General features: G+C 37.0%; 2 protein-coding genes across 4 annotated transcripts in view; one reads left to right on the top strand and one right to left on the bottom strand.

Annotated features, from left to right (window-relative positions):
• The window catches only part of LOC128886141 (integrin alpha-PS2-like), a 111,668-nt gene extending 101,759 nt beyond the window's left edge, over positions 1 to 9,909 (top strand). For both annotated transcript variants that reach the window (XM_054140765.1, XM_054140756.1), the window contains 6 exons: positions 69 to 244; positions 1,146 to 1,384; positions 2,461 to 3,076; positions 3,501 to 4,403; positions 4,914 to 6,833; positions 7,198 to 9,909. In XM_054140765.1, coding sequence (XP_053996740.1) covers positions 69 to 244; positions 1,146 to 1,384; positions 2,461 to 3,076; positions 3,501 to 4,403; positions 4,914 to 6,833; positions 7,198 to 7,290 — 3,947 coding nt within the window. In that variant the 3' untranslated portion in view covers positions 7,291 to 9,909. The remainder of the gene's footprint in view (positions 1 to 68; positions 245 to 1,145; positions 1,385 to 2,460; positions 3,077 to 3,500; positions 4,404 to 4,913; positions 6,834 to 7,197) is intronic.
• A 351-nt stretch (positions 9,910 to 10,260) lies between these two features.
• LOC128886172 (PAN2-PAN3 deadenylation complex catalytic subunit PAN2) lies at positions 10,261 to 23,667 on the bottom strand. Of its 2 annotated transcripts, none has more exons than XM_054140818.1 (21): positions 23,198 to 23,667; positions 21,579 to 21,766; positions 20,789 to 20,958; positions 20,491 to 20,611; positions 20,224 to 20,420; positions 19,930 to 20,143; positions 19,709 to 19,845; positions 19,479 to 19,625; positions 19,127 to 19,223; positions 16,957 to 17,190; positions 16,622 to 16,867; positions 16,188 to 16,434; positions 15,128 to 15,307; positions 14,882 to 15,048; positions 14,161 to 14,329; positions 13,567 to 14,086; positions 12,898 to 13,115; positions 12,685 to 12,814; positions 12,021 to 12,242; positions 11,676 to 11,937; positions 10,261 to 11,596 (listed from the first exon to the last, which is right to left on the bottom strand). In XM_054140818.1, exons 1-21 carry the CDS (start codon positions 23,277 to 23,279, stop codon positions 11,582 to 11,584), a joined length of 3,963 nt encoding a protein of 1,320 aa, XP_053996793.1. In that variant the 5' UTR covers positions 23,280 to 23,667; the 3' UTR covers positions 10,261 to 11,581. The 2 variants fall into 2 exon arrangements, with proteins under 2 accessions (XP_053996793.1, XP_053996800.1); XM_054140825.1 differs by having other exon boundaries at positions 16,215 to 16,434.
• Positions 23,668 to 24,256: the final 589 nt, after the last annotated feature.

The following is a 24,256-nucleotide window of genomic DNA, read 5'->3' as shown; positions in this document are numbered from 1 at the left end:
AAATACGTGATTCAACGAGCGTTTCTCGCGACTTCGTCGTTCTCATTGTTCGCTGGTTGCTTTTACAGGACAAGCATTTTCACAGTCGCTGAAGAATCGACCCAGGATAATGTCCACCAAGGAAGGACCAGATACAGAGGACGATAGCTACATGGGCTATTCCGTGACGACCGGAGATTTCATTGGGAATGGCGAGAGCGGGTCTGCTGTTGGCGTACCTCGTGGCTCCGACCTTCTTGGCAAAGTATGCTCATGAAATATTAACACGTAATTGCGACGGAAAGAAGGAACGCGCGATTGAAATTAATTTCTGCCGGTGAAAGTAACCCGTCAGGTGAAAATTTATTGCTGTCCCGGGAAAAAGACGCGGACCTAACGACGTCGGTCCATTTGTAGTAACTTGATAAAAAAAGTGACGTAAGACGAACGACAACCACGTCGAAGGCAATACGGTATCGAATGATCTCGGGCTCGAATTTGTCGAGCAGAATTTGATCGTCTGTGCTGAGTGGAGGCTGCGTTTAGAAATGATCAACGTTGCCGAATATGCTGATCAAATTATGAAAATTCAATTGCTGGTATTGTGTTAGGTTGTCTCGAAATTTCTTTCAAGATTTGGACTCGGTTCTTTCGTGTAGCAGTGTTTATATGAATAGAGGATTTAGTAGCATACTATAAGTAGTTGAAGTCATAACAGTAATACAGCAAAATGAAACAAACTTTTAGGACAATTCAATATAAATTATTTTTAGACTTACAAATAATCATTCCCATTTCTATTGGAAGAAATATGTGAATGTTAATTTTTGTTCATCAACAAGTAATGTGCAAATAATACTGTAACTGCTTAATTAAATAAATAAAATATCATCTAATTTCGTTCCACGATTTCATAAAAAAAAAAAGTATTAAAATATTTTCATTGATCTTGAAATAAACAAGTAATATGCAAATGATACAGTAATTGCGTAATTAAATAAATAAAACATCATCTAATTTCGTTCCACGATTTCATAAAAAAAAAGTATTAAAATGACCTCATGGATCTCGAAATTAAGGAAGAGATATTTGTTACTCACTTAATGGACGGTTCAAGCGACGAAATACGAAGATATCGCCGATTAATACAAGAAATCTGGTTGCAGGTCATCTTGTTTATGTCAAATATGACGAATCCTCGTAACATTACCGGGGAGCAAATGGGAGCTTATTTCGGTTACTCCGTTGCTTCCGGTGATATCGATGGCGATGGCTTGGACGATCTTATAGTTGGCGCGCCTATGTACACAGTGCCAGATAACCCGGAAATGACCATCGAGACCGGAAGGGTGTACGTGATCTATCAAGGCGCCGGACCTGAAAAATACCGCAAAGTCGACTCTAGGTATTTCGCAATCATTCACACGATTACACAAACGCGAATCACTGAATTCATGCTTATGTGGAAAGAAAATAATATTCATTAATTATTTTTATTATATACCTTTGAAATAAAATAATGGATATTGGCTGTCTATTAGTATGAATTAATTAATTAGCGATTTTGTTAGTCACGGTTACGTCATCAAGGGCTAGGTTTTACGATAGCAATGAACGAACCTCGCCTAGCCACCATTACGCAAATTACTTCTTTCGTGCTAAGGTTCATTCATTTTCTTCATTTTATTTAATGTACTTATATAAAAACGAACCAAACAGATTTTTAAAAAGAAAGAGTTAAGAGTCCTTAAGCAATGGTAACTAAAAATTTGAAAACAATGATGCTCACTAAACAAGGGATTCAAATTTCCAGTGAAAATTGGGGTAGTTTTGCGATAAAATTCATAATTAAACTGCGGAACTTTATGTGAAACAAAATTTTAGCAAACGCACCTACAAAAATTGAACCTAAATAGGAATTTATTATACATATATATATACTCTGTAAATATTACAATATGAACTTTGCTTTCAATCTTTTTCATATTATTGCATACTGTCTGTATTTTGTAATTTTTGTTACATATCTCAATTTCCTATAAATGCATAAAAACCTATTCATAATTCTTCGCGGTGAATATGAGGAAACTTGTGTTCCTCACAAAAGAAACATCATTTGATATACACCTCTTAAATTGAAACTAACACTAGTTGTTGATCAAAAATTCTACTAAATTCGCTATCGGGTAATCTATTTTTCCCCAAGTCGAAAAATTCTCTAATCTCTTTCTCTATACTTTTCCCTTATCCTATTCTCCACTCATTATACAATCGCTCTCAAAAGCCTCCAGACTATCTCATCGCGTCCAAAAGTACAATTAATCACGATACAAAGATTCGTGATTATATCGGAACATATTGTCCCTCACCTGGTACAGCATCTCCGTCTATTAAAACTTTCAAACTAATTCAAAGAGCCTCCTAACGTCGCACAGCGTTCGGATCGTTGAACCCTCGCGATAATAGCTTATCGTTATCCAGAGACGGGGAGAGCAACCGCGGACGATTCGGCTTGTCACTGGCCGGCCTAGGGGACATCGACCGTGACGGCTATGGCGATTTCGTCGTGGGTGCTCCTTATGGCGGTCTGCGTGGTCGCGGAGCCGTCTACATCTACCATGGTTCGGCCACCGGTGTCCTGGAGAAGTACTCGCAGGTGATCTACGCCGAGAACCTCGATGTTCCCGTGGAGACGTTCGGATTTTCCGTGGCCGGCGGCCTCGACCTCGACGGAAATCACTATCCGGATTTGGTGGTGGGCGCCTACGAGTCTGGAACGGCGATTATGTTCAGATCTCGGCCAGTGATCAAGATGGACTCGTTCGTGTCGTTCGATCGGGAGTCCAAGTTGATCTCTTTGGACGACAGGAACTGCACTTTGTCGGACGGGAGCAGGGTGACCTGTTTCCCGTTGAGGGCGTGCTTCAGGTATACGGGAGAGGGTGTCTTCTCGAAGCACAACTTCAATATCCAGTACGTTTTGGACGTGAAGAAGACGAAGAACCCCAGGCTGTTCTTCTTGGAGCTGGAGGGCAGGAATACGTTGAATCGTACCATCACCGTGGATCGGGATCGACAGTTCTGTCGCACGGTTCAGGTCTGTATAGAAATAGTACAGTGGAAGTCGGTGTTGTGATAATTAGAGAGCAAATAAAATGTTATTTGGTCGCATAGTTTGTCTATGTTCAATATCTATATATTGTTTTCCATTCTTATAAATGTTTCTCGAACGTTATATATATTTTCAATAACATACATATACAAATACATCAAGTGTCCTATCATTTTGTCCGGCACTGTACATCCCTTAAAGAGTGGAAACGTCGTGGAACAAAATGGCACCTATTTAATTCAATACGTATGAAAATTCAAACGTGCTTTTGAATGTTTCTTCGAACTTGGTACGAACCTTACGGCCAACCCAATATTCCAATTATTAAAAACAGTCTAATTCTACTATAGCTCCACTATAACAGTCTACTCTATTTACAATTTCCCTAAGTAGCTCTAATGATCCACAGGTATACGTGGTACCCAACATTCGCGACAAACTAACGTCGCTGGACGCAGAGATGCGAATGAGCCTCGAGGAGGAACAGTACCAGGACAATCGACCAAGGGATCCCAGGCTACCTCTGTCACCGATTCTAGGCACGACAACCTCCAGAAAGGACTCGCTGGCCATCAGGAAGAACTGTGGCCCAGACAACGTGTGCATACCGGACTTGCAAATGAACGTGTCATCGAACGTGCTGAAATACTTGCTGGGTTCCGGAAAACGCCTGGAGCTGGACGTTCTGGTGCAGAACATGGGCGAGGACGCGTTCGAGGCGACTTACAACCTGAGGCTGCCCACTGGCATCGATTACATCAAAGTCGAGAAGATAGAGACAATGGGGGTGCCTGTCCAATGCTCGGCGCCGAAGCAGTCGAACAACAACACTCTTCGTTGCGACATTGGCAATCCTCTCCAGAAGAACGGACTAGTTAAGTTCAAGGTGCTGTTGCAGCCGGTCACGTCCCACGAGATGAAGCCCATCTATTCGTTCGAGATGGACGTGAACACCACTAACCCAGAGAATCCGTCCACAACCGACGACAACAAGTACACCCTGAAGCTACCGATTTGGATAGAGACCGAACTACGCGTGGATGGTGAGAGCAAGCCAAAGGATCTGCATTACAATCCAGATAATTACACCAGCGACACGAACGCGTCGACCGAGGTCGAGTTTGGGCCAGCTGTCACGCACAATTACACCATTCGTAACTTGGGACCGTCAGACGTCGTTGAGGCGGAAGTGCACCTCGTTTGGCCGGCGCAGACGCTGGCTGGAGACGAGCTGCTCTATCTCCTGGAACAGCCGGAAACCTCTGGACCTATCGTCTGCGAGTCTGCCAATGCAAATTACCTTAGCTTAAAGGTACGTTATGCTTTTAGCTAGAATCTACAGTAACGTGCAAAAACCTTAGGCTCCTTACGCGCCCTACAGTAAAGACTAGGTAAGTGCAAGAAAATCGGGACACAAGCATTGCAATTATCCAGTCGAGGTTTCTATTCTGTGTTTACATTTGGCTTGAGTCGATTGTGGAACGTAGAAAAGGACAGAGAGTGAAAGAGAAAGAGGTCCGAGGAAAAAAGCAGTCGGCAGAAGCGTATCGGTGAGGCAATAGTTCATAGTCTCACCGATATTTCAGTTGGGATCATATTACACTGGTCAAGGGGGAACCCAAGTCAAGTGGTGGGTGTTAGACAGTGGGTGACATACACAACGTGAATCAGTATAAAGAGTTTTATTGTCAAAAGCACATCTAGACTCCGCGTAAACATAAAAGCACATTTACAAATTCAAATCTTGCGTTAATTTTGAGACACCCTTATTACCCTCAACTAACTATCAACTACTAAACTAAACTATTCAAACCTTTTGCAGTTGAACCCGCGCAAAAAGCAGTACGGCCTGCATGAGGGCCTTTCAGGAGTCCTGGAGGAATCTCAGTCAGGCAAGTCGATCAACGTGCAGCACGGATTCAGCCACGGTAGAAGAAACGGTAGCCACAAGGAAGACTTCGAGATCAACGGCGGGAAGAGCTCGAGCAGCAGTAAATCGTCCATTTCTTCTTCGAACGTTGTCACTATCCAGACCACGAACTCGCAGTTGGAGACAGCTCAAGACAAATCGAACATGGTGGTTACGACGTACTCGCAAAACAACTCTGGGTCTCTGAGCACGGGCGACCTGAGCGCTGGCAACATGGGTGTACTCATCCAAACGGAATACGGGAACAGCGGGAGTCTGGGAGGTGGTTTTCGCACCACCGACGACGGTAGCTTCCAGAGCGTTTCTGGAGGTAGAACTATTGCCACAAGCGAAAGCGAGCAAAGGCATCAAGGACTGTTGCGACAACAGGAAGAGCAACGTCGCCAGGAAGAGCAACGTCGTCAGGAAGAGCAACGTCGTCAGGAAGAGCTACGTCGTCAGGTAGAGTTACGTCGTCAAGAAGAAGCTGCGCGTTTGAGGCTGGAAGAGGAAGAGCGGTATCAGCGTGAGAGGAAGCAGGAGGAACAGGAACGACTGATCTATCAAAGAAAACAGGAGGAGGAACGAAGAAGGTGGCAAGAGGAATACGAGCGCGAGCAAGAGAGACAACGTGAGATTTCTACAGGTGGTCATGCATTAATTACGGGTGATCGAGAGGAAACCGTTCGAGGAGGTGAATTCGGGTTCCATCTGCGTAATGTCAGCTCTACTCAGGAGTTGGAGCGACTGTTTGGATCCCTGTCGAAGGCAACGTCTGGGTACGAACTGTACAACAAACAGGGCAGGCAGTTCGTCCAGTTCATGGGTAGGTTCCGAACTTCCGCTGACAGAAAGGAGTACATAGAGTTCCAGGACAGCTCCATGTTCCCTCTTCAGGATCGCTACGGGAGTCCAAGCTACGTCTCCGAAACCACCGACCACAGAGACAGTCGATTCTTGAGGATAGAGGGTGAACTTCTCGTGGATTCTTCCGGGAAAGGGTACATCGTGTTGAAAGATGGCCGCAGATTTCCACTGCAGGGGTCCTTCAGCTACAACGAGCACCACTCGATCGTCGTGGACGATCCACATGGTGGCAGAAGCTCGAATAGCCACGAGTCGAAGAGCTACAGCCAGTCGTGGACCGAGGAATCCAGTAAGGTCGGCGAGCTGGAGGCGGAATACGAGTCGACGTATTCCAGTACCCATGAAGAGAAGAGAAGGGAGGATAAGAGAGTCTTCAGTAGAGTCCACGGAAGGGACAATCGTGAATCGCTCGATGACAACGAGACGACTGATACGCCGTACTCGGATGCAGGATCCAGACCCAAGCGTGACAGCGACATGGTCGAAGTGGAACAGTTCAAGAAGTTCGAAAGGTTGCACAGACGAGCCAGAGACCTGGACGACGATCTTCTGATGGAGGAAAGCGAGCTCGATACGAAGATTGATTATGAAAGCGACCCCAGGGCACAGGGACCGCCTAGTCCTTGCAACACAGCGAAATGCGTCATGCTGAAGTGCGTGGTGGGTCCTTTAAAGAAGGATGAGGAGGTCTGGCTCGGGGCTAGGTACAGGGTAGCCGCGAGAACCCTGAAGAAAGAGGCCGTCCAGGAGAAGGTCACGGTCTCCACCAAACTGATAGCACGCGTTACGAAGCAGCCGTTCATCGGTGCACCTGCCGAAAAGGTGATCAAGAGTCGCGAAATTAAAACAAACGTCGAGCCAAGCGTGACACCATCTGCGCCAGATGTTATCCCGCTCTGGGTAGTAGTTCTCTCAGCCTGCGCCGGGACGATCATTCTGTTGCTGCTTATTTACCTGCTGCACAAGGTTTGTTTATGCAAATTATGTTCAAGGTGTCGAATGTAGGACAGTATGCGGGGCCAGGGTCTCTCAAACTTCATCCTTTGGTAGAGCCTCTAAAGTAGAATCGTTATTTTCATGATTATATAAGAGATATATTTTTTTCTCTGAAGAAGTACAACGATAAGAATTCTTATCAATTAGAATAAAAAAGTACAAGAAGAGAAAGGCCTGGAACAAGGGTCGTCCTTTCCTTAAAACAATATTCAACAACCATTCTTCCGTTAGAAAATTCGAATACTTAATTCTATACTAATATTTATTGTACCTTACAAATGTAATAGATCGATGTGACTTAACTATTAACAATATCTGTTTTTTTGTTCACCAGTGCGGGTTCTTTAAGAGAAACAGACCATCCGACGCCCCAGAGAGGCAACCACTCAACAGGAACGGACACTTCCAGCACGGGGACGACCACTGAAAGATAAACGAGGATCGATCAGTGGAATTTCATCGAAACGAAAATCGTCGAACGACATCCATCAAGCGAACGACCGACGAAGTGCCTTAACCTCGCGAATCTCTCGAAGGAGCGGAAATATGGATTCGCTGGAACGACGTAGAACAGAGTTCTTCTGCGTGGAAACGAAAATAATTTTAATTAACAATCGCGAGTGCCTTCATCTCCAAACCAAACGAGAAACTGCTAGAGTGAATTATAAAGGTTCTGAAGCGTTACCGCGACCTTTCTACTGCCACTGAATACTCCTTCCAGCTCCTGCAGCTCGACCATGCAAGTTTCTAGTCAGGAGACGTCTTTTTATTATATTTCTTTTTTAACCTGTAATTTACTTAAGCCTCCCGTTCGTCAGAGGCGAGAAAATTTGAAGATGGAGCGAACAGATTTTATTTTATAATGGGAAATAAATATTCGTCGAGATCACCTTATTTGCGGATAGATAAGAGTTGTTTGTTAACTTGTAACGAAGAGTTCGTTGATCAGAGCTTCCAGATAAATGAGAAATTGAAAAAAAGGGATATTTTGTATCTATGTATTGGAAAACGATTTTAAATTTCCTTCGATGATACCCTTGTACATATAAATTAATTAATAATTTTCGAATGTTATGAGAATTAAACGAACAGGTGCAGTTGCTATCGAATAGCATCAGAATGGTTTGAATTTGTGTTCCTTTGCACACGAACAAAGGTTAATTATATATTGTAAACAGAGATGGGCAGAATTGTATTCGAATTAAGAACGAAAAAAATGCCAATGCATTTATTTAACTAAACGTTTAGACTTTTATGTATTCGTTGTAAATTATTGCATCGTAGAATTGAAATTCTAATTTTTATTCTACGATTAACGAATAAACGGATGTACATCGTTTATTCGTTATTCGAAGTCCCTATTCAGATTCAGGTAAGAATCTTGCCCACTTTTTTTTACTGTAAATACGCAATAGAGTGTACCACGAGTGCAATTATAGCACAAAATTGCAAATATTCCCCATGGATTCACAGTAGATAGTAAAATTTTTGTTTAAAGATTTTTCTGCGAGTACAAAGAAATAACTTGAAATTTCGTGGACACTTTACGCCATACGCGTGTATACTTTCTTCGAAATTCTCGTTGATAGAAGACTTGGAATTGTAACAGACCAATTTAGTTTTTTATCGCGAAGAAATTCAATTGACACGAATCTTTCGATGACTTAACGATTTAATATCGATAGATCTCATTCGTTGCCGATATCGGCAGTCTACTTATATTTTCTTCCTTTCTTTAACGCGGAAGTGGCCTCGAGAACGGGAACCTTTGATTATTTATTAAATTTCTACATTATATATGTATGTACAATGTAACGTATGTTAGAGTGTTGTAACATGAACGGGAACTTGCCCCGTGCATATGTGTGTACAATCTTGTAAATTATTAATTGTATTACTAAAACTGTTTCCGAAGAAAAATAGCTAACGCAATAATAATTATGTAGAATGTAACAAAGTCCTGAGAAATGCGGAAAGGTAGAACTGACTTGTACATACAGACCTAAGATGTAATATTAAAAAAAATATATATATATATAATATTATTAATACTAAATTTTAAAGGTATTTTTCTTCAATAGAGTGTAAGATTATTACCCATACAAAATTTTATTCGAATAATTGATAAATAAAAAAAACACAAATTATTATTCAAGAAAAGGACCTACAGGGTGTTTTATTTAAATTGGAACGGTTAAATGTCTCATGAGGGGATGAAGCTACAAAAAAAATGTTTGTACAAAAGTTATTTAGTGCAAAGGGATAAATGATATAAAGTAAACAATTTAGTTGTAGGCGAAATAGTGGGAGAGATTTAACAAATTAATTTTTTTTAATAGATCCTTATATATTTTTAATCACAATATGATTGCATTTGTTTAGACAAATTCATCGGCTTGAGTCTTGAGACTGACCACGTTAAGTTGCCATCGAATCAAATTCGTCGTTCCGCCTCGAGATATACGTATATTTGTTATCGAAAGAGAAATGTAGGAAAAAAAGTGTTGTCAAAGCGAAACATAAGAGTGACGAGAGTGAGTGACAATTGGAATGCACTGGCGTGACAGTGAAATAATACAGCGATCGAACAACTACTTAAGTTTCCCATGTCCGTGATTTTGTGACATTTTACTACTATGCAATGGGTGGAGGGAATGACCTAGTCCCTGTGCTCTGATAATCCTTTAGCACTTTGCGGATCAGGCTTTCTGATTTCAGTATATTTTTCTCGAGTCTCACTCGACATTGGTCTGCAAAGGATTGGTTTGTAAACATTTGGCAACTTAACGTCGTTGGTTCTTCTTCTTTGAAGTACTCTCGAGCGGATCCACGCTCTTGTCTTGTATGATGAAACGTTTTCTTCAGTGAAGGGTGAGAAGCGGTATTCCAGTGATGTGGCCATTTGGAAAACGTTTGCTAACGTACTCAGACTGTAGAATTGTACTAAATTTGACAATATATCACAGTTTCAATCGATTCCATTGGCTGGAACCCTCGATATTCATGTTTATGTGAAACCGACGCCAACGGCATTCCAGTGATGTCAACCCTTTGGAAAACACCATATGTCTTACACCATAATGGTGCAAGTTACAACATAATCCTCAATATCAATTCCATCGAAACACAGTATAATCCTGCTAATGACATTATATTTCAGCACTATACGTCAGAATAGTGAAAGATAGAGTTATGTAATGAAAGAAGAGATTCTTTCAGATTTTGCCACCTTTTCAGAGTTCCAATTATTAGTTTTGGTAAAAGTATCAAATTGATTCATCCGATTTTGTAAATGTATAATTGTAAATTGATTTTACCTTCTCACTGCGAATGTTATTAATCGCTTAAGTATGCCATGCGTTTATCGTTGGAAGTTTCTTACGCAATAGATACACGATTTGTTTTCCATAAGATCGTTTATTGAAAAATCACAATGACGTAGTGTACACAAAACAAATGCATGATTACCGTTTACCATCGAGTGCCACTGATTTCTTCACATCAACTACATGGATCGCGTTTCCATCGAAATGAACGTGTAACGTGTAAGTTTCGTTGTGCACAAATTATAAGGAAATTCTTCCAGATATATAAAAAAATAGATGCTTTAATAATCTTGTTTAGTTTAATAGATTTTGACAGTATTATTTTGCCTCTTTACTCTTTTTTTTGACATTGGTAAAATGTATATAAAAATAATCTATGAGTACAATTGTTTGTAAAATATACTACTATCTTGTTAATATCTTTTACGTTTCGAGAGCTTCGTAGAAAAGGTCCGTGTAGAAAACATTTTCGGTTGCTTTAACGCTTAGAATCAATTAAAACGGCTTGCGATACTTGGACGAGAACTGAAATCCATTAGGACCAAGTTAACCTTATAAAAATGTGGTTTTTCTCTCCTTGTGAGATATCATTAGATAAAATGGTACAAAAGTTAATGAATTAGAAAAGATACATATAAAAGGAAATTGCGGAACATTACCTTCGTACAGATTTCCCATCCAGAATTATTGCTAGCATACTAACTATCAATTATATACACACGTACTGTAATGCAGTTACCGAGCGGGATGGATTGCGTTACCTTCCAGTTGGAATACATCAAGAAATTGAAATAAATATCATAGATGGTCGGGCAGTGTGGGATTGATACTGCACTCCAAAACGTTAATGTGCTATCGGACAATATGTACAAAGTCGCCATTGAGCGGCGCGGCATTACTCTTTCTAAAAACCACGGTATACAAGAATTTCTTTCCTTCGGTTATCTTAATAATTTACATGATCGATTAGATGGAAACTAACTAAAATTTATGATTCACATACGACGATTCGATTACGTTTATACCTCATGCGACAGAGGTAATGAACGATCTAACGCATAAATATCGTAGAAAAAGAAAATACTAAATGATTGACAATGTAATTGTACCCGTAATCTTAACCTTCGAGAGATCACCACACTTTAACCTCGGACACTACCCTCTCCTTCTACGTATATAGAATGAAACATACCGAATCTCGGAAACAAGTACATAATTCGGTCGCGAAATTGGAAATTGTAAGCATCGACGAATTATCAATGGGTCAGATGATACCTTTCGAGGCACAATCTTAAAATTATTTACACTATGCTTTGAAATCGTCATCTAAGCTTCACCGTTGTTACCTGGTGTGACTATATCATGTACTTCTTCGGGAGGATCATCCTCGTATCAGCTGTCCGGAACCTAAATAGAGTTACAATGTTATCGAAGAAGAAATAGAGGTAAAGTACATCGCGTTGATAAGAATATTCGCTGCCCTTACTTTCCACTGTAGCTGACTGCCAACATGGTAAAGCTCTTTCAACGATTCGGCCAATTTGCCAGAGCTTTCAAGCTCCTTGTATTTGCGATACAATTCAAGCGCTGCACGTGCATCCTCGGTCGAATCGTGTGTTTCAGACTGAATCTTTTTACCCAAAAAGTGCCATGTTAAAAATCGCAACGACACCATGCGATGATGAGGTAAATGAAAGAGCAATACCGTATCTACGATCTGCTCTGGCGGTACAACTAAATTTATCACTCTGTAATAATCGACAACAGAATTAACGACTCGTTTATGATGTTTTCGACGTAGCTTAGTCGAATTTATAAAGTGGATCGTTACCTAAAATCATTTTTTAGGCCATGGCCAACGAATATAATTCCATTGTCGACCAAGAATCGCAACTTCTGATACGTCGACTTGAGCGTAGTCAGATGTTTACTACTGAAATTAGCATCCAAATCGCCAGGTTGAATACCACTGAACTTTGTCAAGTAATCAACCACCTGTTCTTGAGTGCTTATATAATCATCTATGAAGGGAGTGCCTTCCAAAGGACCTTGCCTACTTGAGAAAAGAAAACTCTTAAAAAGATAAAATAACAAATACCATATTTTAGGAAATATTCCTTTGGTGGTTGGAAGAAGTCGGAAGAAAGGATGGAGAATGTGGAAGTATTTCTCATCTTCGACCAGCTAATAAACTAATCACTATGTAGGCACTTCTAACTTGACCTATGTTTAAGTACTCCAAAATCAAAATCAACTCTAGTCTAGCAATTCTACAACGTACGTTAACCAAATGCATAACAAGTTGTTTTGCAAATTTCAATTCTACGAAGAATAACAGATTGCCTTAATATAAAGGACTGGGTAATAATGGAAGACTCAGTGTAGGATTTAATACGCAAATGAAGCAATTTATGGCTAAACAAGATTAGCCATAAGAAGGATCGACGATGGGAAGTGGTACTATATGCTAATTACTTATCATCGATCCTACGTACCCTCGAATGCAAGTGATACGTGCAACCGACATATGACTCGGTTTTATAGTAGACATTTTCCCATCGCTTCGAAGCTCAGACTCTTCTTGATTCAAAGTAACGAATTCGGCATCGATTCCTACCAATTCTCCTATAATTTTGTTCAAAATTATCATCATTTCATAATATCAAAAGGAACCTTTTTTTCTTTAGAATCTATACATTTCTATCGACCTTTTTTCGGCATTTCGTCAGATGTTAGGGGAGTAAATGTGATGCCCCTTGTTCCTCCACTACGAGCGATGCATTTGTCTTCCCCAAAAACATCATACGTAAGTGGACTAACGAAAGGTGCTGGCTCAGGTGCTGGCACCGCCGTATAATGAAGTACACAGGGGACTTTCCAATCAAGATTGAACCAAACTGCCTCGTGAGGTGTTACAGCTGATATACTGGATCAAATATAAAAATTGTATACTTTGAAGTACAGATTACAAAATCTTCAACACTTAATCCTAGAAAGATCGAGCCACGTGACGTCACATTCAGAGATAGAAAAAAATTTAAATTTAAATTTTATTCTACAAAGAACTTGTAATTGTATAGAATATATTCTGTAAATAGTAAGAAAATTGATTATTTATGTGAATAAATAAAGCAATAGTGAAATTGCTAATGTTGTAGTCCATTAATTAATACACATATTGAATAAAAGGTTCAATTGAGGTAGCTCTCTGGAGCAACATACAAAATCATATCCTTAATACCAGTATAATACTTTGAAGTACTGTTCAAGCTACGAATCATTTAGGAGTCTCACACGAATTGAAATATTTTTAATAAAAATTCAATGTCTGCAATATATGCAACCTTTCAATAGATAAAGCAAATCTTAGCACTTACCAAAAGTCATTCAAGATATACCACTGCGACACTGCACTGCCGGTTGATCTTTCGTGATAATGTGGTCCGACTTGCAGCAATGCAACAATGTTCCTCCTATCTTCGTTGCTTTTGTCATCGATGTAACAAACAACGGCACTGAGACTGTACTGCATTTTGTTTACTTTATTTGAACTTTCATCGGTCGCATTTGCGCTTTCTCCATCCCCATTATCTAGTCCCGAGGTCACGTGATTCTCTACTTCTTTCCCTTCAGAATCTGTTCCAGGACTCTCTGAGTTTTCCTGCAGCTTGCTGTCACCCTGGCCATTTTCTACTATGGACTCCTCGTTGGACTTATTACTTTCAGTAGAAGGACCCTTTGGACTGTTAATTTTTTCCACGGATAATTCACCATTGTTGCTCAGAGAAATCTCAATATTGTGTGGAATCCATGAATGCGAATAGTACAAGTGACTGGGTGGTGTTACAGTAGGAGTAGTCGTTGAGGGTGGTGTAATGGGCGACGTTGATACATTTTCTAACGAATGGAACAAAAGTTCAAGATACACTGCTTGATTATAGTATCATAATTTGAAAGATCAACGAAAGTACCTGAATCTCTACCAACGTGTCTGAATCTGCAACCAATTCGAGTACAATTGTTACCGTATCGACAGGGCTTTACGGTAATAGGGACGGGACTTGAAGATGGACTGCTTTCTTTCCCACTTAATACTTTTTGTACAACAATATCCATCTGAGTTTGCCAAAATACTTTATCCTAAAATTGTAATTCAATTAAAATAACTAGTCACGGTTATTGAAAATAATATTACTGCAGTCTACAGGTTGCAGTCATAAATTAATATCAGCGATAAAATTTGCGGCAGCGAATTATGCAAGTCATCAGTTCTCCAGAGCTTAAAAACTATTAAGCTGAGTAGAAGGTTCTGTATGTGACCTTTTTCGTACCATTTGGCTGTAAATAAAGAACCATTGCCACCATTCAATTTAACGTTATATATTCTCCAGATATTGTTAATTAAGAGGATCATATGTAGTATGATATACTTTGTTCTCAAATAATAAAGGAAATATTCGCCAGTATTTTCAATGAAGAAAAAAGCAATAATAAGCAATTTTACATAGATTAAGCATCAAGGAAGATAATAAAGCAATCGCAATATCCGAATGTGGTCACGAATGAAACTGTACTTTGAGATATGCACAATAAATTCTTTGATAATAATTGTATGCATTTTTATGACTGCTCCTGGTAAAACCACTAGAATTTGTATTATAAGATGCATGTATAAGTTCGTGTTTAATGTACCTGCTGTGTATCTAAACCACAGTTCAGAGCCAATATTTGAGGTAATTTAGTCAATTGTCGAGATTGGAGAGTGGGTGTAAATTTTTGACAATTGTCACACCATGCAGGTGTAATTTTCTCGGGTCTTAAACTGCGGGCAAGAACACTCGTAAACGGAACCTCCTCTGCTATAAAACGTAAAATTCGTTCATTTGAGGTGTGAGAATGATGCACATGGAACACGTGTTAGCTTAAAGAATGGCTTACAAGGGTGCAACAATTCTGGATAAACTAAGTTACACAGCAACATGATGGAATGTTTTGTAGCTTCTTGCCTACATTTGAGACAGCGGTGTATATGCATTTGTTCAGACCCAAACAGGCGACTGATCTCTGTCTCTTCATCTCGCACTTCATTCTCTTCAATAGATTTTTTGTTGTTCTTATCTACCCATAATAAATATTCATTTAAAATCGGAATAAATTAATACCAATAATACTCAACTACATGCCAATGATGAAAATGTGTAAAAAATAATATTCTTTGTCGAGGATTTATTCAGCAGTATCTTGGTGAGTAGGTCATAATTATAGGGTATGTTATTTGTGTCAGCAATCCACTAGTAAATACTTAAAAGAATAATGTAATTTTCATCACCTACAATCAATATTAATGTTTAAAAACGTCAATTGTATAGGGTAGTCCACACAACACAATCATCACAAATATTCGTTGTTTTTAGTGATAGAAAAATATACCAGAGAAAATGTTTAATTTTAGAGATTCTCTATTCTCCAAAATATAAATCTTGAGATCCGTGACGTAGGAAATATGTTCCCTTTAAAATAAATCGATTTGTTTTAAAAATATTTTCCTAATATTAAAAACTAAGATCATATTTGAATTGATTATACTATACATACTACCCTATCCAAAGGGACATACAATTATTTTTACAAATAAATCATGCATTCGCGGGTAACATGACTTCCTATCAAACAATGGAATTATATGATGTATGTAAAAACGTGTTCGAGCAAGCAATGGGGGAAGCTTTATTTACAAATGTAGCAAATCAAAATCAAAAGAAGAGTGACAGCTGCAGTATCCTAAGAATACAAAAACGAAAGTACATATCACTTCAAATAAAACAATATTCATATTTAAAAAAATATTACGACTAGAAAAAAATAAAGAAATTGCTTTTAATATTCTTTGGATATATCGCCGCAATCACCGAGTAAGTGCAAACACATGATCGGATACAAAATGAAAAATAAACACAAAGAGTGCCCAATGTGAAGGTTACACATGAGTTGTGTTTACCTTTCGATGTGATCCACACATATTTACCATCCTCATCTTGCTTCCTCCTTTTTTTCCTCTCTTCATCGTGACTTCTATACCGAGAACCGATGTCCTGTAAAATACTAGGAAAGTCTTGCTCGTTATAAACAAATGGTGGACATTTGGGACCCGACTTAAGGCGAGCCGCTTCTTCCTCTTCTTGCTGCCGTTTTCTTGTTTCTAATATTTCATAATGAATTTGGTGCAGAATAAACCTGTTCCAACTCTGCAAAGAAAGTTGAAATGATTAATAAATACTGAAACATTTCCATTAATATACTTCTACAAATATTTTTATTCTGGAATGTTTGTAATATTACTTTTCCTAATAGTAATGTCTTAATATTATTAAAACTGACTGCATGATGTTGAACAATAACTGAAAAATAATAATATTATATCTGTAATCGTACTTGTATCAGTCTAATCAAATTCGTTTTTCTTTTAGCTTCTGGATGTAGATCACTTAATATGAGTCCCAAAGCTGCCGCTTCTGGGACCGTCCTAAAAGCTCGAAGAAAATTAGCAGCCTGGCAAGGCAATCCTCGTGACGTGTCTAACATATGAAACAAGAATCCTAGCTCGCAAGAGAGGCAGAATTCTCTTTGGCACGAGTGAGAAAGCAATGCTATCCTCACAGGTTCGCAATAGTACAGTAACTGGAAAACAAATGTGCATGAATTTGGTGAAGGATTTGTTCTCTACCAAGAATTTCTTGGAAATTTGTTTAACTAACTGCTGTACTTACCTGCAACATAGCATTACAATAACTATTAGGAAGTGTAGCTTCCAAGCCACAGAAGCTGGTGCGATTATATTGATCAAAATCAAACTCATCGTAACCCAAACGTGAGTATTTTACCTCAATTTTACGATAACGTTTTGGTATAGCTACAAATGTGCCGTCATCTGTTTTAGATCGTGAGTCCCCCGCGAAAAGCTTTGCAACTACGCCACGTCGTTTTTCCAAATTGTAAGGTATCTGCAAAAGAGGTATTATTTATTTTTCTGCAATCAGTCGAATATCTTTCGCTGTTCTTTTTGGGACGGTTTATACGTTAATTATACTATGCATGGGTGAATGTTAATTTTTTTTGGACAATCTGGTACATCATTGTAAACATAATTTGGACCGTGAAAAAATAAATAATACCTATGAAACACGCATGGGACCGAGCCAATAAGTTAGGCTTACATGTATGTCTTACAATCTTTATTTCACTCAAATACAACTTCAAATATACATTCTGTGAAAAAAAAAAAAGCTTTTAAATATTAAGTGCGCTACGATTATTAAGCACAAATAATTAAACAGAAAGTACTAAAACGCATCAATTATAAACGCACTGGTCTTAAGGCAAGTTTAATGGCAGTAATACTTTTAACACTGGTTCATAAAATATAGAACCATATTTTTAAAACATTGATATGGAACACTGATATTTTCTTTTGAAGTATTTGCAAATATCATTGTCTACCTTTGCACGTTGCTCTACCTTTCACACTTCTTGATAATTTAAAACCATAATACTTGATTTGTACTTCAATGCCCTTTATTTAAGATCTATTTTAAAATTATTTAACTGTATATTTTTAAAGGAATGATTATGCATTTTTATTGCTGTTAAGTTCTTTTTTGAGATATTCAATATATTGGATTAAAAATTATCAATTGAATCCAATCTCAGAAATATGACATGTAATTTCTTTTCTTTCCTTGAGTAATATATCTCTATAATAATTATATTATAAGTTATGTATTGTATGTAATTAGAAATACAACATTTTTGTAGCATACCTACAATTTCTATAAATTGGCACATAGCTGATATTTATATAGATACACAGTTAATTAAAAAATGTTTGAAGTCTTTTTCAAGAAATCAAGATAAACGTAATCATGCTACTGTTATGTGAAATCTTAAAACTTGATATTCGTTCAATTATTTTTTCATAACAGTTAACAAAGTAATTCTGAAAAACTTTCATGATTCGTAAAAATGAGAGTTTAAAAAAATATACTTTTTATAGCAAGAACTTACAAGTTTATATTTTAATTATTTTACTGGTAGAAATGAGATCAAGTATATATGTTTATTATAAACATTCAATCACATGTTTCGTTTCACCATTTTCTTTCTTTTTAATAACGATAATGTAATAACCAGGTATTATAATCAAAGAATATATTAACAAAAATTGGAACATTTTAACATTGAATGGATATACGTTTTCAGTGTCCCATTTAGGTCTTTTTCTCTCGTGTGTTATTGTACAGAAAATCATTAGACTACCTTATGAAAATATTTTACGTTTCTTTAACATTGTTCATGGACTATAATATTTATCACGAAACGTTATCAGTTTTAATAACATATCATTTTAGTTTCTTTACAAAACTGAAAGCTTCAATCCTATTGAGCTTGACTGTTTGTTGAATTGCTTTTATTTAAAGTATTAATTTAATACTAAGACTATACACCAAAACTACAATGAAATTACTAATTGTGTATACATCTTAGATATTTTCAATACAATTAATATTGTCTTTCAGAACTGAACTAATTAATGATATACCATGTACAACAATGTGTATGGAATGTATAATGGTAACCAGACACAATTACGCATTCCATATAAAATAAATAAAACAAAATCCTTCAAAAAGAACTTAAAGTATATAATATCTAAAGATAAAAATGGGAAATTCACAACCTTTAACAGTCACAACTCATTGCGTTTTATCATTACGTTTGTGACTAACACAAGGAGTTTAGAGATCAAGAATAATAGAATACATGTGGGATAATTATAATTGGAAATCATGGAAAATACTTGTATGATGGAAAAATTGGAAGTTTGGATTTTAAAGATGGAGGAGGACATTGTAGAGGTGTTGCAGAATATTGTTTCCTCACTTGATTTCTGCGGAACGCCTGAGGATTTGGTGCATAGCCTATTGTTCCTTGCATCTTCATTGTACGCAGAATCTCAGGATCAATTGATGGTGTTTTCCTGTGAATGCATATTATAAATATTTACATCCATGTCTTGGATACAAAGAGTATAACTAGATGTATGAAAAACCCTTCAAAAAATAATAAACATAAATATCTATGGCATACATTTATATAAACTTATTTGATTGTTAACTACTGAATCTATTCGTGAGGTGTTTCTCATGAGCTACGATTTTTATATAATCACTGTACTCTACTTATTCATTATTAAGTATCTGTAATTCATTATTAATCAACTATAATAACTTACCTATAGATTTTTTTTAAATATTCTTCTGGCCAATCACTTAATAACGGATGCCCAGTATAAACAATAGGTATTGTACTTAGCGGTGTAATATCATCATCAAATGATATAGGCTGAATTGTTTCAACAGGATCAGCGAATTCTGTTGGCCTAAGTAAATGAAAGTAAATCTTTTTATCATCCTTCTAGCTTTCAAAAGTGACTAACTTCCAATCTTTTCAACATATACTAACCGAGAGAAAGTATTAAATTGAGGCTCTGGTGTATTTGTAGACATAAGATGTATAGAACCTGCTGAATCTCCAAAGCAAAGGCATTGAGATGTAGATGATACATCAAATGATAATATCATAGCACCACCAGTAGCAACCTACCAATACAAGAAGACTTGTGCATGTGGTGCAATTGGGAATTCTTTCATAAAAAAAAAATACCTCAGAGATGCAATGTTTACCTGATACAAGCATGTCATGGATGGTTGTACATTAGCATAGATAGTATCAAGAAGTTGCATTTGTCCCAATGGTGATACGACGGCTAAACGACTTGAATAACTGGGTAGGAACTTCAATAAAAGGGGATATACTACAGTTGTGACAGGACTCAATGCTCTCATTTGTCTCAAGTCGTATGCCATTAAGAATCGATCTACTGAAAGGCCTTGACGACTAAATCCACAGGTACAATTAGCATAAAGTACTACTTTTTTTATCCATCTATTTATATTTTTCATTATTTCAAATCTCACCTGTTACTAAAACCACAAGTGACAAGGTAATTTCCTTGAACATCAAAATCACTGAGAGAACCGCTATGAGTATCGAAAGTATGTTCTATTGATAATGTATTTGGATCCCTGAGATCAATCCTTCCTGCAGGATTACCAGCACATACAAGTCTACTATGCTGCCTTAAAATTGCACAACCACTTTCTCCTACATTTACCTATAATTGTAAGAGTACCAACATGTGTGCATAAGGTAATATTATCCTACCAATATGTATAAAAACTCACTAATCCAGTCTCTTTTCCTCTGGTAAGATTAAAATCAATTATCTTTTCCTGGTGCCCTCCCATAAGTAGCCTCGTTGGTGAAATTTGAAGCATACATTGCATGTCTATCATATTTGGTGACCTACAATATTATTTATTCTTACATGGAATGTCCATCATACTATTGCACATCTGCTTCAAAAGTGATGTTATTTAATTTTTTAACTGTTCTGTTCAAAATTTTGGAAAATTTGGAATTGATTCACTTTTGAAGGAGGGTATTAAGTAGGGTATACGTGATAATACACGATGAACATACGTGTGTGTAAATATTGGTATGCCTCTTCGCAATTGACATCTTAACAAACTTTGTGTCAGGATTAAAATTCCCTCATCTAACGGATGAATATGTCGAACTTCTTGTGTAGCATGCACTTGGAATGAGGTATACTTTTGTAAACCTGATCCAAAGTATGATGTTACATGTCCCTACACAGAATTATTCCTGATCAATGCATTGTCTATTTTTATAATTATTTAAGTATCTATTTTATTCAACATTCTTCAAATTAAGTAACTTGTTAATTGTAGTATCTAAATATACCAAAGCAAAGCTTCCTTTTCCTGCTTTACTATGCAAAATAAACGTGAGTACTAGGCAGAGATGAACAAAATGGAAACAACTAAACAACGTATTCATTATCCATTCAATAAAAATTATACTCTAAAGAGAATTAAATAGGGTACAGATACATCCAGATTCACACATATCCAGATATAAATGGAAAAAATAAACAACGTATTTATTATTTATTCAATAAAAATTATACTCTTAGGAGAATTAAATAGGGTACACACATATACAGGTACATTTATATTCAGGTAAAAAAAGGAAAAAAACAAACAACATACTCATTATTTATTCAATAAAAATTATACTGTAAGGAGAAGTAAAAATGGTTACACATATATCCAGATTACACACATATCCAAGTACCCACTTACACAGGTACTAATATATAGGTTAAAGAAGTAACACTTTAAATTGTATGGAATTCACAACAAAAACAGATAAGTAGCTGCACCTATAACAACAACAACTACTATACCCCTTGATTTCCCATCCACATAAGTTCTTCGACAGCATCGAAAGTAGCAGTGGAAACTCCAAATCTATCCCCCCCATCAGCAAGTAAAGTACGAGTTTCATGAAATTCAGCTCCAGCAAAATCTTCTCCGAATTGCTCAGCTGCAGGTACATATTCCTCATTGGATAAGACATAACTTGTTTCTTCCCCTGTAATAAAATATATGAACATTGACAATGAAGGGGCTTGATGTTGTGTAATGTCCCTTACATAATCGAACTTCAAAATTAAAAACTGATGTTCTTTGCTTCATTGCTTAAAATAGTCACTATGATAATACATACACATGTAGATGTTAATAAACTAATTTGTATATAAATATTTCTGTAATAATGAAATACAAGAATTTCCATGTTTATGTATGTATATGTTACATATATGTATATAAATGAGAAAATAAGACAATAAGAAATAATATCTAATGTATGTAATAATTATTTCTCAGAATGCTTTTTGTAATTTTATTATATCTAAAGAAAGCCTCCTGCATAAGGCCAAAACATCATAACATAAAATAAATGTAATACCAGCTTATAAAACCAATCAAAACATACAATTAAACATACCTTCTGATAACATTGTAGTATTAAATATAAGTTATCATTAATGACAGCAATGTTTCCTATCATTGTTTACGAGAGTTCTCATATCATGAACAGATCCATGATATCAAACTTCAACTTAAAATAATAATGTTATATCTGATTTACAATCCATATTGAATTTGAGAACTTTTAGGCTTGTTTAAAGTCGAACAGCTGATTTAAACTAAGCAATATTGGTTAAGACAATAGAAAGAGACAAAAGACATAATACTACAGAAATTATGAACACTGCTAAAGTTTGAAATAGAAGAATAGTCGAATTGTCAAAGAATAAAGGAAACCTACATAATTGTTCGTGAAACAGAAATTGGTGTTATTAGAAATAGAAACATTTTAAATATTGTTTTATCTGTAAAAAGATACTTACCAAATTAAATAGTTTGATTTAAACAGTTAACAAATGAAAGTACAGAGCAAAGTAATGTATCAGTGACAAGAACTTGGCTAACTTTGTGCTCACGTTCTATGAAACAATTTTACTTTACGATTACACAGGTTTCAAAACTGTAGCTTTAAATTTTGTCAATAACACACTTAGGATCTCTCATCACAAATTGTAATAAATTCGATTTAGCTTGAAGCTTTAAATACATTAGTTAACAAAAATATGTTATATGGCATTTTGAAAATATTTAACATATCCTTTAAAATTCTCCATTATTTTCTGATCAATCGCAATTCAATTATTTACCAAGAATTCTTCTTATATTCAAAATACAATTTCATTTACATTCGTTTCGGTGTTCTCTAATTAAAATAACATAAACTTCTATTTTAAATATTACTCAGCTCTGGTAGTAGGACGCCAGATCGCGCACCATGATTCGAGCAACGAGTGTCATGAAAGCAGAGATGTTTCGCGCCTTTCGGAGTCTTTGAATATTCAGTAAAATCGCAGTTCTTTGACACGACGGGAACCTTTTCGCGCCTTTATAAGAAAGGAAAAACATTGGGATGTGTTGGAAAGTTACTCACAAAGCAGTTCTTGCTCATCGCCGCCGCTCTCGACCGTGGCCTCTACAGTCAGGTCGTAGTGGCCCAAAACCGGGTAGTCCATAATAGTCCCGTCTTCAGGCTGTTTGTTTTTGAAGCATCGAGTTGCCGTCAGTACAAAGATAGCCGTAGAATTGTCGTTCTGACGATCGTTCTCTTTTCATAGCACACTTTTTGACACGCACACGCACTCACGCACGCACTTTAGTCGCCTTGGCAACTGTGCAACAAGCGAAACACTTTGTCACGGATATTCGACGTTTCGACACCACTCCACGATATTGACGATTGATACGAGGGACAACATAACACCTCTAGTACTGTTTTATTACGATACGCGAGCTGGCTCGTTTATCGAAACACCTTTAATTCATGATTCCACTTTTCTACGCGTTTCACCCGTGTAAGGTTGTATGTCGTCCTTGAAGGTGGCGACATCTGCTTCTTCGCGCGTCGTGCAGTCACGCCAATGGCAAGTGCATAAAAATCACTAGCGCCAACCAGTTTAACTCAGGGACGGCGCACAATGGTCCCGATGGCCGAAAACCTGGCCAAAATGCAATTTTTGAAGTTTCGAACACACTCTTTTAAATATTGTGTGTATTTTTTTAGTGTGTATTTTTAACATTTTACCATAAAAGTAGATGTTATAAACATAAACTTTCCACGAGAACAAAGTAAAATATCTTTGGATTCACTATTGTAATTCCCTTCTCAATATGGTATAAATTTTAGTTATCTTTCGATTAATCGGAAGGAAAACAAAGATGATAGTCACCGAGTGACACGCTCTGCCAAGTTTCTTGATATAAAGTAACATGTCAGGTATGATATCCAATTGAGAAAGCTAGTGCAAATTTGCGCCATTATAAGTTATTTAAATTTAAAGTCTATGCTTATAAGGAAAAGAAGATTGTTTACGCGGCATTAAAACAAACCTTATTATCCTTAATTTTAATTTAACAATAATTTATTATTGTTATTTCTGCCAATCTATTCCAACTATGTTGCCCTACAAACCTAGAAATCTTATTTCATAAA

This window comes from Hylaeus anthracinus, unplaced genomic scaffold, assembly GCF_026225885.1.
Source record: "Hylaeus anthracinus isolate JK02 unplaced genomic scaffold, UHH_iyHylAnth1.0_haploid 0, whole genome shotgun sequence".
Lineage (NCBI taxonomy): Eukaryota > Metazoa > Arthropoda > Insecta > Hymenoptera > Colletidae > Hylaeus > Hylaeus anthracinus.
The sequence above is the reverse complement of the archived record's forward strand: the minus strand, read 5'-3'. Positions and strand labels throughout refer to the sequence as shown.